Here is a 12733-nt window from a genome sequence, read left to right on the forward strand (position 1 = left end):
GTCTGAGGTTTTCTGATGCCAAAGAGGAAAGTGAAGGCCTAGACTCTGAGATAGCTTTATGTGATTGCCTGGGGGGGGGGCTGTAATATCTTCCACAATCACATCACATAAAGCTTTTGTGCTCTTCAAATGACTACTTAAGATACAATTTTTAGGCACTACATTTCTTAACAAAATATTACAAATGCTCCAGTAATTTCCATAATTCATGCCTGTTTCATGTCTGTCAAAATAAAGGTAGCCTCAAGGTGCAGGAGCAGGAACACACAGCATTCCTGCATCTGATTAGCATCTTGGGTGCTAGTAAGGAGGAGGCTAAGAAAAGTTCACTGTGGGAACAGTTGATGAAGCACTCTTGGAGAAGTTTCACAGAGATACTGCATTCAAGAGGGAGGGCCAGCCACACTAGCACTAAGAAGTGCGTGAGAATATGAATAATTATGAATGTGTACACCAGTGCCAAGCTACACCTGCAAGTGGCTAACAGCAACTAAGTAGGGAGATAAATGAAACACTTCATTGTCCTGCAGTATAACCGTGCTCGGGATCCTATTGTCCAGCCTTAGCTACTAGAAAGGGCTGCACAGGCATGACAAGGGAAGGAAAATGTAAATGGCAAGTGCTTTCCTTCTTTTTAATTTATAAAGAACTTCATCAGACCAACACTGACACAAAAAAACTCTCCTAAATAAAACAAAACATTGTAAAACAGAAAACATTATATTAGGAAATGTAATGTTTTTTTTTTTACATTCTCTTTTTTTAAATTGAGATTGTAGGCAACTGTTAAACGTTTTGTATATTCTTTGTAAATCTTTATAAAAATGTTTGTAATCTTTTTTGTACTATTGTTATGGAGCTTTTCTCCCCGGGTTTCTGCTGAAAATGGGCTACTTGCCCAGCCAGACACTACTCAGTTAACAAATGTAAAATAAATAAATAAAAATGTCATAATCACGTTACATGACAGCCAATCAGACAATCTATCTATTTATTTACTTATTATTTGACATTTGTTTACCGGGGTGGTCTGACTGGTTCTACATAACCTGTTTTCAGCAGAGGCCCGGGGAGAAAAGCTCCACGTACAGTACAATACAAATACAGTATAATCCAATGCAATAAAGATTACATTAGAAATACTATATAAAAAATAAGCTGAAAGAATAAACTGCTACAAGATGTACTATATTACTACACATCTAAACAGTTCTATACAGTTAAAACATTACAGACGATAACAGTCACTCTTGTCATACCTGATGTAGAAATAGCAGCCAGAAAGTTAGTGATGCAGGCATATAGCGAGAGAGAGTTAAGAAGAAAAGAAGCAATAAAGCCTGAGCAGCAGCTTAAGGATATGGTATAGAAGCAAAGAAGGAGTTAGAAGAGCTTTAGGATCTTGCAGTCTGTGAGGGATTGAAATGTGAGAGAAGAGGAAGACCTGAGCATTAGGCAAGGCAGGCTTTATGCAGGAGCAGAGCCATGTATTTCTGAGATGATTTTTTTAAAGAGGCTTTGAAATGGGTTAGTCCAGGAATAAACCTGGTAGCTAGAGGTAGTGAATTCCAATGTATAGAGACAGAGTATGAATACAGAGAGTGACCAGGTTTTCTTGTGGGTTTTGAGACAGCGAAGAGATTTTTGTCTTCTGATTGTATGGATCGATTTGGTGTGTAAAGTGCGACTAGATTGGCTAGTGCAGGGCAGGCAGTAGAATTGAAAATAAGGCTGTGCAAGGTGGATAGCTGAATAAAGGCAAGTTGGTTGGGTAGTTCAAGCCAGTTTAATTCTAGGAGTGGTTTACAGTGGTGTGTGTGATATTTAGAGTTTGTGGCAAACTTTGCAACTTTGTTGTAGCACTGTTCCAACTTAAGTTAGTTAAGATAGGGACACCATACAGAAGAGAGGGAAGTAAAAATGTTTTTGCAAGGGTAGTTTTGGTTGCTGCAGTAAAAAATGTTTGTTTCTATATTAGAGTCCCAGCTTTTGATGAGTTTTCTTTATATTTTGCTGTATATGGGAGTCAAATGAAAGTTTATTGTCAATGATAATACCGAGAAGTTTGGTTTCCTGCACTATTTCTATGGTAGTGTTGTCAGATGCAAGGATGTTGAAATGATCATTGACAAGGGAGTTGTTTTTGGAATGCAAGAGTACTAGTTTTGTCTTCTTTGGATTAAGAAAGAGTTGGGCATTTCTTACCCACGATTCAACTGCTGTAAAGGACGGTTGAGTTTTTGAGAGTAGTTCTGGTAGTGACTGAGCAGTGCAGATAATGGTGAATCATCAGCATATTGAATGAGGGTCCCAGGGTGAGAAGCAGTGTGAAGGTTGTTTGTAAAAATGTTGACGAGTAGGGGTCCTAGGATGGAGCCTTGGGGGACTCCAGTAGGGTTGTGGAGAAAGGGTGAGAGTTTGTTGGACCATTTCACTGCCTGCTTACGATCCTTGAGGTAGCTCTGAAACCATTTTACTGTGTTATATGAGAAGCTTAAGTTAGACAGTGTGTTCAAAAGTAATGGGTGAGACACTGTCACAGGCCTTGGAGAGATCAAGGAATACTGAGGCTGTATAGCATCCTGCATCTCTGGCCTTGATCACGGTGTCTGTAAAAGATAATAGGACTGTAGCTGTGTTGTGGCTAGGTCAAAAGCCATGTTGGGTTTTGGTTAAAAGATTGTTTTGCAATAGATATTGCATTACCTGCTGATGGATATCTCTCTCGAGAATTTTGGATATGGGTGACAAGACGGATATAGGACAGAAATTGGATGGATCAAAAGAGTTGTCTCCTTTGTCGATGGGGATGATGTGAGATTGTTTCCAAATGGTAGGTACTTCTGATTCAGATAAAGACCTATTTATAAGGATAGTGATTGGGTAGGTGACTGAGTTAGCAGCCAGTTTGAGGTAGTATGGGAGGAGATTGTCAGCTGAAGTAGAGCAGGGTTTTAGTTTTTGTAGCAGTTTCTTAATGGTGTTAGTGGGTATGGGCTGAAATGAGAATGGGGTTTGTATGACATTTTGTTGAGTATGTGGGTTAGTAATAGGTTCATAGGTAGGTACTACTGGCTCTGGGGCCTATACAAGCCCAGCCAAAAAGGTACCCTGGCTTTTGCCACCCAAGAAAATTATTTTCCTGTGCCACTATCGAGCACAGCCACAGAGGTGATCCCCGGGGTGAATTTCCTATTTCCCATCCAATCATCAAGATTTTTCTTGAAGAGTGCTAATGAGGAGCTTTGTTTGATATAGATAGGTAGTTTATTCCAGAGTATGGGAAGTCTCTGGGCCAGGAATCTATCCCTCTGGCATGTTCTGTTTATTGTGGTGACAAGGTTTAGGTCCCCTAGAGCGTGTAGCTCGGAGGGATTGGGATTTCTTTAAGTGGAGCATGTCCAGCAGCTCTGGGTTTGACATGGCTTTGTATGTTAGGCAGAAATCACCTCTGAGTAGGCGATATGCGACGGAGTAAAGCTGGTATTTTTTGAGACGGTCTGCGTCGGGCATCTGTTTGAGGCTGGTAATCCTCTTTGTGAGGTATTTCTGCGACCTTTCCAGTTGTTGTAGATGTCTTGTGAGGTACATACCAAAAGGGGCATTGTACTCTATAATGGGTCTAATGAGTGATGAGCAGAGGGGAACAATGACCTCTTTTTTTCTGGATGAGAAACCTTTTGTGATGAGGTGTGCCACGTAGAAGGATTTCCTGACTATTGTGGCAATGTGATTATCAAAGGAGAGACTACTGTCTACCTGTGTCCCAAGGTCTCTTAACACACTTTCGGTGTTAAGTATACTACCGCCTATGTTGTAGTTCATGGGTACAGAGTTTTTACCAAAGGGGATGACAATGCACTTTTTGGCATTGAGCTTGAGGCCATGGCTTTGACACCAGGCATCTGTCTCAGTGAGGTCCTTTTGTAGGATGTCCACATCATTAGGAGTTTCGATTATGACTCCTAGTTTGCAGTCATCTGCGAACTTCGTTAGCCAAAGACCTTTTGTGTTAGCCTGTACTTCAGAGAAGTAGATACCAAACAGGAGAGGACCCAGGACTGTACCCTGTGGTACTTCACTTGTCACTGGTCTGAAGTCAGATTTGGAGTCTGCTACTTTCACAGTGTGGGTTCTGTCAGTGAGCCAGTTGGCAACCCATCTTGTGACATAGGGATTTATATCTAGTTTAGTGAGTTTATCTATAATTCCAGAGTGGGGGATGGTGTTGAAAGCCCTGGCAAGATCTAGATAGGCTGTGTGAACCACCTTACCCTTGTCTACGGCTTTGCTGACTGCTTCAAAGAAGTCTATCAGGTTTAGGAGACATGATCTGCCTTTTACAAACCCGAACTGGGTGGGATCCAGAGTTTGGAGATTACCAATGTCTTTGTTTATAAGTTCCATGATGATACATTCCATGGCCTTGTAGACCAGGCTCGTCAGGCTAATGTGGCAGTAGTTCCCGGTGTCTGTGGTGGCTCCCCCCTTGTGGAGTGGGATAACCATTGCTGTGCGCCATTCAGCAGGTACAAAGCCTGAGGTGAGGCTCTGACTGAACATGGTGCTTAGGTGGGGTGCCAGTTCATTCTGTAGTTCATGTAGAATGCAGCCTGGGATGTTGTCTGGTCCCATGGATGCTGTGTTCTTGGCTTTGGAGAGTGTGGTGTTTACCTGTGCAGATGTGATTACAGGAACTTTGCATTCTTCCGGTATAGAGATGGGGCTCTTTAGGGGGTGAGAGGGGGGTAAAGTTAGCACTGAACCTATCTGTCAGGATGTTGGCAATATCAGTTGGGTCTGTATATTTAGTGTCATTGTGCTGTAACTCAGAGCAGATCTGAGTGTTGCCATTGAGATTCTTGACATAGCTATAGAATGCTTTGTGGCTGTCTTTAGAATCAGTGGCGATTTTGTTTTCGTAACTAGCTTTGGAGGATTTTATCAGAGATCACAGCTTCTTACTGAGGCTGACCAGTGAGCTCCTCCACTCGTGGGATTTTACTCTCTTTTGCAAGAGTTTCTTCCTTCTGTTGTACAGTTTGTTTATGGCAGGGGACCACCAGATTGGCTTCCTTTTTTTGGAGGATAGCGTCTTGGTTCTGTTTGGGATAGCACGATCCATGCACTCTTGTAAGTACTTATAATGCAATTGTGTAGGATTCAGTAGTCGTAACTGTATTGTCCATCTGCATGGGTGTCATGAAGTTCACCACTTCTGTCTTAAGAAGCATGAAGTTTACCATGGTTTCCTTAATGGGGGGTGGAGGCAGGATGTGGATATCTAGTATAATTAGTTTATGGTCGGATCGGACCAATGAGGCATTGACTTCAGGTGTGGAACACTGGTCACTCATATTGGTAATGACTAGATCTAGGATATTGTTGCCCCTGGTGGGGGTGTGGATAATAGGGTTAGTAATAGTAATAGGGTTAGAAGTAGTTGATGATCCCCTGGGGTCGGTGTCAGAATAGGTTGAAGGGTGGGGAGTTCAGCATTAGGGGTGTTAGTACATCTGAAATTGATTTTATGAAGTGCTTGTTAAAGTTTTCGGCTATTTGTGATGGAGGGGTATCAGATGATAGGGTGTGCTCTCTATTTCTTCCAGGGTTAAGTAGAGAAGATATGGAGTGCCAAAATTTACTGGGGTTGATGTTATGCTAGAATTGGAGCTGGGAATAATATGGCTTCTTATCTCTGTTGATTAGTGTTGCCACTTTGTTACGTAGTGTTCGGAAATTAACATGATTTTGTTCATTTTTGTTTTGTTTCCAGGTCGACCAGGCTAGGTCCCTTTGCTTCATCAGGTGTTTACATTCCTTAAGAGAGCCATGGTGCTGAGTTGTTTTTGATTCTTTTCATACGAATGGGAACTGGTGTATTAAGTATGTGAAGGAGGGTGTTATTAAAGTACAGTACAGCATCATTAAGGGGTAGTTGTTTAAGGGGTGTCCAGTCTATTTCCTGTAAGAGGTTGTTGAATTTATGCTGACAAAAATTAATTGAGTTCTTAACTGATTTTATAGTGTGTACTCTTAGCTGTTAGGAGTTTCTTCTAAGGCAGTAAGCTGGTAGATTGCTCAGGGAAGTAGGCAGTGTACCAGAAGAGGGATAATTAACAGGGTAGGATACTAAAATCCAGTCTAAGGTGGATTGGCAGGTAAGATCTTTGCTGTATCTTGTTGGAGCAATGATAAGCTGAGAAAAAACATACAGATTTATAGTATTTGTTGGGGAGTCGGTAGCTATGCTTTGCCAATCTATATTTACGTCTCCTTGGATTATTGTTTCAAGGTTTATTGTTTGGGATGTCCAGGATAAAATATTTTCCAATACTGTTACCTGGTGGAATATATACTACTATTAAAAATGCTATTAATTCAATCTAAAATATTTAAACACATACAACTTTATAGTAATACTATTGCATTAAAAAATGTATATTTACACAATCATTTAAATCAGGAAATATATCTGCATTTAATAGTATTTGCCAATGAACTTCTTTACATTCCAGAAAAGTATTTACCCCCCCACACACACACACACAATTTACATTAAATATCTTATCCAGTACAAAAAATATATATATTTTTTAAATGTGACAGCTAACACATTTTTCAAATCCTTATTTTTCATAGCTAATATATATTCATAAGTTTACCCATACAGAATGCTGTACATGAATCACAGTGAGCTAAATATACCACATATGTGGATTTACAAGTAAAATGACTTTTTGCTTCCAAAATATAACCAGTGTTTTTATTACCATAATTTGACTATTGGACATATATCTACATTGTTAACAATTCTGGCAACTATAACTCCCTACTGGACCTAAATACACTGATAAACATGATAATTTGATCTGTTAAAATATGTAAATAAGTTAAAATCTTTTCTATAGGTGAAATAATGATCTTCCCCTATATTTTTAAATAAACTTCTATTACTTAGTATAAATCTTCCAATTATTCTTGATTATCATCTGAATATCTGTTTTGCCAGTACTAATAGGTAAAGCACATTTATGACAAGCCATATTTTTGTTAATATTCACTTTGTAACCACTTAAAAGAATAGGTTGAAACTGATCTATTCTTTTATTAATAATTTTATTTACTATACTACATAAATTAAGTGGGTACCCACAATCAACAAATAAAGATTTCAATAATTCCAAGTCTTACATAAAAACGTCATTATTACTTGTTAATTTACTTAATTGAATAATCTGACCTCTAACCACATTCCACTTTATAAATTGTGGATGCATGCTGTTAAAATGAAGGCAACTATTTACAAATGTAGGTTTAAAAAAACAATCGGCTATCAAGTTTATGTTCATCTCTAACCTTAGTAATAGCTAAGTCTAGTAAATGTACAGTTAAGCCTTTAATACCAGTAGTAATTTTTAAAAAGTTAATACTATTATTAATACCATCAAAAATGCTGAAAGATCACTCCAACTGCTATTCCATATAAAATTAAATCATTACTGCATCTCCTATAAAAGGTAAAATGAAGTAAAGGCTGTCTTACTAAAATTCTTTTTCTCACCAAGCCATGACTAAATTGCCACTGGAGCTATTATGGCAACTCCTTTTAACTGTTGATAAATCTTATCTTGAAACATAAAAAAAAAATGTTTCCCCAATACTACTTCAAATAATAAACAAATAGTGTTAATGGCAATGTTGTTAAAATCAGTATATTTTATTTAAATAAAATCATACAAAGTCAATGCCACTCTCCCAAGTTATGGCTGTATATAAAGAAACATCATCAATAGTGACTAACATGGTTTTTGTGCCTTTAAATAAATAACTTTTAAATAAATCTAACCAGACCCATGAATCTTGCAAGTAATATTCTGAACTATAAATTACAGGACTTAAAACAGAATCCAAATACACAGCTATATATTCCTTTTTCCCTTTATAGGTCAAAACAATGGATCTGAAAGGAGGGGTACATGCATCCTTATGTATTTTGGGAATACCAAAGTTTTTGTGTGTGTTTACATATTTAGATTGAATTAACAGATTGTTTGATTGGCCATCGTATATAGCATGTGATTATGAAGTTTTGTTATATTTAGGAGACTTTTTTGTATCTGCATTGGCCTGATGAAGTTCTTAAACAAATTAAAAAGGACAAATCACTTGCCATTTTATATTTTGCATTTATCTGTGTTTAGTTGCTTTCTAGACTTCACCATGCACTTGTTGGAACATTTGTGTGTTCGCTGTCTAGATGGTCTACTGTTTATAGTTTTTACCTTCATCCTGGTTCGTTGGTCTTGTGCTTTCTTTTGGTAGATGACAAGGAAAATACCAGTACTTTTCACCTGAAGTTGGTGGGAAGTAGGAAAAACAAATTTTATGGAAGAAAAATAAATAAAATGAGGTAACAGAGAAACCAAAACTACTGACTGTCAAATACCGCACTACTTCAGATATTTATCTAATATTAGTAACATGCGATTGATATTTCCCTGGAAAATACAGCTTTTCATGCTAGTGCTTCTGTTTTACATGCTGAAATGTACAAGAGCAAAGACTAAATCTAAGGTGATCTACTATCATGCAGGTGAACAAACATTTAGAAATACTAATTTCAAAGCTATTCATTTTGTAAATGAAAGGAATATTAGTTCTCTCAAGGGAGCAGCCACAGTGGTGCAGCAGTTAGCGTTGTCGTCTCACAGCAAGAGGTTCTCCGGTTCGATTCTCAGCTGGGGTGGCTTCTGTGTGGAGTCTTCATGTCCTCCCTGTGGGTTTCCTCTGGGAGCTCCGGTTTCCTTCCACATCTCAAAGACATGGTGGACTAGACACTCTAAAATGGTCCTAGGAGTGAGTGCGTGCATGTGTGTGCCTTCTGTTGAAGGTTGGATGCCAGGCTGCCAACTCGACACCGTAAAACTCAACTGCCAATCATGTGCAGACAGGTGATCCACTGTGGCGACCCCTAACTGGGAAAAGCTGAAAGAAGAAGATTAGTTCTCTCAAAGGGCCACCCCTTCTTTCATAAAAAAGTCCTTTCACTCTTCTTACTGATAAGAGCAATCCAATACCTACGTTTCAGCCAGAGTCTGTTGCTCGTTGATCCCCACATTGAAAAGGACTGGTTGAACTCTCAAAAGCATGCCACTCTGAATTTCTCTAGGCAATGCATCAAACAGGACACCAGGCAGAGGAATGCGCACATTGAATCCATCTCTAGATAAAAATGACAAAGAATTATTATAAAGCAAAAAAAAAAAAAAAAAGAGGCTAGACTACATGCTCATTTAACTCTATACAGTCATACTAAAACATTCAGTTGAAGACCCAAGATCAACTGGATATGTCCATGTGAAGCAATTAGCTCTGGCAATGTATTTCAGTGTCTCCATGAAAGAGTATGTTTCCATGTCACACATGCACTGTTATGAGTAAGTGCAACTTACATAAATTAAAGTTATGTACTCACCCATAACTATGTATCTGTGTTGTCCATTTTTATTCTTCCTCAATGTATGGGTTACATGTCTCAATCGACTGCATACCACAGACTTATGGATCCAACTCTCGAGCTCCTCCCTCTACCCAAATACCCCAGTCAACTTACGATACCTCAGATCAAGTTTGCTGCCCTACAACTTTCAAGACATAGTACGAAAAAGGAAATAACAGTAAAGTTAGGGCTTGAACCTGAAACAAAAGGTTCCAAAAGATCACTCCAGCAGATGAAAGAAAAGGGAAGGAGGCTGGGGAGTTGAGGAAGAATGAAAATGGATGTACCATTATGGTGAGTACCTAACTTTATCTGATGTTATCCATTTCATTCTTCCTCAATGTATTGGATAGAGTCCCCAGCTGCGTGGATCATGGGTGACCCTCAAGGCAGGATATTCCAGAGAGCTGCTGAAACAGAAGCAGCTGTTTCTAGAAGTCAAATCCAGTTTGCAGTGAGCAATAAAGATATTAGCATCAGATCAGGTAGCTTTTGTGCAAATATCATCAATGGAAGTTCTAGACCAGAAGGCAGAATAGATGGCCATGGATCCAGTTGAATGTGCCTTAGTAGGCTTTTACAGGGAAAGAACTTGCTGAGTATATACAAAAGAAATGTAATCAGTAATCCATTTTGCCACAGTAACTTTAGAAACTGGTGATCCCAGTCTGTTCAGTAAGAAAGAAAAGCAACTTGGCTGTTTTCCTGAAATCCTTTGTCCTGTGTAAATATAAACGTAGTTGCTTGTGTACATCTAAAAGATGTAGCTTGTACTTTCCCTTATTTGGGAAGACAGGTGGATGAATTGCTTGACTGAGGTTTGATTCAGAGGCAACATTTGGTAGGAAAGATGGACTGGTTCGCAAAGTTATTCTGGCTTTATGAAAAACAATGTAAGAGAATTTTGATGATAGAGCCGGGAGTTTGGAAATTCTCCTTGCAGATGTAATAGCTACTAGAAATGCTGTTTTATAAGACAAAAAGTTTAAATCAGTTTTGGCTGAAGTTTCAAATGGTTGCTGTGTCAACTCCTGAAGCATGACTGTCAAATCCCAAGGAGGTGACGGAGCTTTCACTGCAGGCCTTAGTAAGAAGGGGCCTTTTAGAAAAGCCTTTCACAACTTGGAAGAAGCTAAACAGGTAGCTTTTTCTCCTTAATGAAAATATATGACTGCTAATTGTAATTTGATTGTGGAATAACTAGCATCTTCCTGAAAAATAGAGAAGCTAAAAACTCCAGCACCGAAGAAATAGGAGCAGCAAAAGGGTCAATTTCCTTTTTAAGGGCCCAGATTGAAAATCTTTTCCATTTACTCCTATAAATCTTCCTTGTAGAAGCTTTCTGGGAAGATAAAAGCAAATATCGAACAGGGGAAGAAAGCCTGGGCTGTTTAGCTATTAATGAAATTGGAGAAACCATGTGTTTAGATTGAGGCTTGGAATACTGGGATGCTTCATTCCGAGGGATACGAGAGAAGTTCCAGAATGGGTTTAGTATCCATGGAAGACAATGAAGATTAGACCAAAGGAAGGGGAACCATATCTGATGAGGCCAAAAAGGGGCAATGGGTATAACTGCACTCTTCAGCTGACTGGCTTTCTGTAAGAATTTTGGAATCAAAGGTAGTGGGGGATACGTGTAAAGGAGACCACAGGGCCAAATGTGGACTACAGCATCTCTTGGTGACTTCCCCTGGGAGGGGAATAGAGAAAAATACCTGCTGCCTTTGTTATTGTGGGAAGACGCAGAGAGATTGCAGCAAGGTTGGCCCATTGACGGAAAATCTCCTCTGTCACTGACTGATTGAGAGACCACTTATGAGGAAATAAAATGAACCTGCTGAGTTTGTCTGCTAGTACGCTGGGTTTCCCTGGAATGTCCATTGCCACTAGAAAGTAGTTGGAGGAAACTACTCACTGCCACACTCTCACAGTTTCTAGACATAGGGAGTAGGAATGGGTTACCCCTTGTTTGCTGATGTACCAGACCAGAGACATGCTGTCAGATTGTATCACAGTAGTTCATACAGGAAGAAGGCCTGCAATGTTAGTAGAACTGCTCCCATCTCTAGAATATTAATGTGGGATTTGGTCTCCTGGTGAGACGTAGTGCGCCTTGGACTGTCCATCCCAAGAAATCCCCCCCACCCCAATCGGGAGACATCCGTGGTCACTGTGGCCACCGGGGACGGAAGAATTAAGGGGCAGCCCATGTGGATTTCATCCAACTAAATCCACCAAGAGAGATGTTTTTTCCATACTCTGGAAATTTTGAATGGGAAGAAATAAAACGTTGCAGAATGGACCACTGAACAGGGGAACTAAGGTTATGGCTGCTACCATCATACCCAGAGCCTGTAGAATCAGTTTGGCTGGCAAAGCACGACGAAGAAAAATGTGTTGAAACTGAAGCTTGATGGTGTCCACACGATGTATAGGCAGAGATGCAACCTGACTTACTATGTTCAACGGAGCACTGATGAACTACAAGCTCTGAACTGGTTGAAGTTTCAATTTGGAGTTTTTTTTTTTAAAAGAAGAAACATCTTTATTAAATTATCATGTATGATGTAGGCAATCATACATTTACATAAATGAAAACACAGCATATTTATATAATTTTAATTGCAAACATTATACATCACAAACCATATTGACATAATTGCAGTTGCAAACATTATACATCACTTATAATCTATCCAGTCATTGTCAGTCAGTCATTACATAGCTCATTCAAATCCTGCCTTCTTTTAAACCTTGCTCCTCCTCTGCATATATTGTTCCCATAATTCTCATTTTTCCTATGCAATATGCTCCTACCCTTTTCTACAGATCCCAATTCCAGTTGTTTTATTGCCGTTACTATATTCACTACTACTAAAGTTGGTTTAAACTTTGATTTCCATTTTCTAGTAATTACTTGACAGCCAACATAATTAGACTCAGCAGGGCCTTACTATGTCTAGGCAATTCCGATTCTGTATCGTAGCTCAAAAAATCCTTTCCTTAGTTACACCAATTTCCTCGCCTGACAGAGCAGTCTGCAGGGAATCTTTAAAGTCTGCCAATGCATTGTACTCCAAATATGTTCCCAGTTAACCTCCTTCTTCCCCATCACACCTCCAACATTTGCTGTTTGCATGAGAAAAAATTCTTTGGAGTGTACTTTGGGTTATAAAAATACTGATGTAAACACTTCCAAGAAAATATCCTAAATCTTCTATACTTTGT

At 39.1% G+C, this 12733-nt stretch overlaps 1 protein-coding gene across 7 annotated transcripts in view; it reads right to left on the minus strand.

The window, feature by feature from the left end:
* INPP4A (inositol polyphosphate-4-phosphatase type I A) overlaps window positions 1-12733 on the minus strand; it is a 1931511-nt gene that overhangs the window by 585658 nt on the left and 1333120 nt on the right. For all 7 annotated transcript variants that reach the window (XM_044072185.1, XM_044072184.1, XM_044072183.1 and 4 more), the window contains one exon: window positions 9085-9225. In XM_044072185.1, coding sequence (XP_043928120.1) covers window positions 9085-9225 — 141 coding nt within the window. The remainder of the gene's footprint in view (window positions 1-9084; window positions 9226-12733) is intronic.

This window comes from Protopterus annectens, chromosome 5.part0 (assembly GCF_019279795.1).
Source record: "Protopterus annectens isolate FY-2018-M chromosome 5.part0, PAN1.0, whole genome shotgun sequence".
Taxonomy (NCBI): Eukaryota; Metazoa; Chordata; order Ceratodontiformes; family Protopteridae; genus Protopterus; species Protopterus annectens.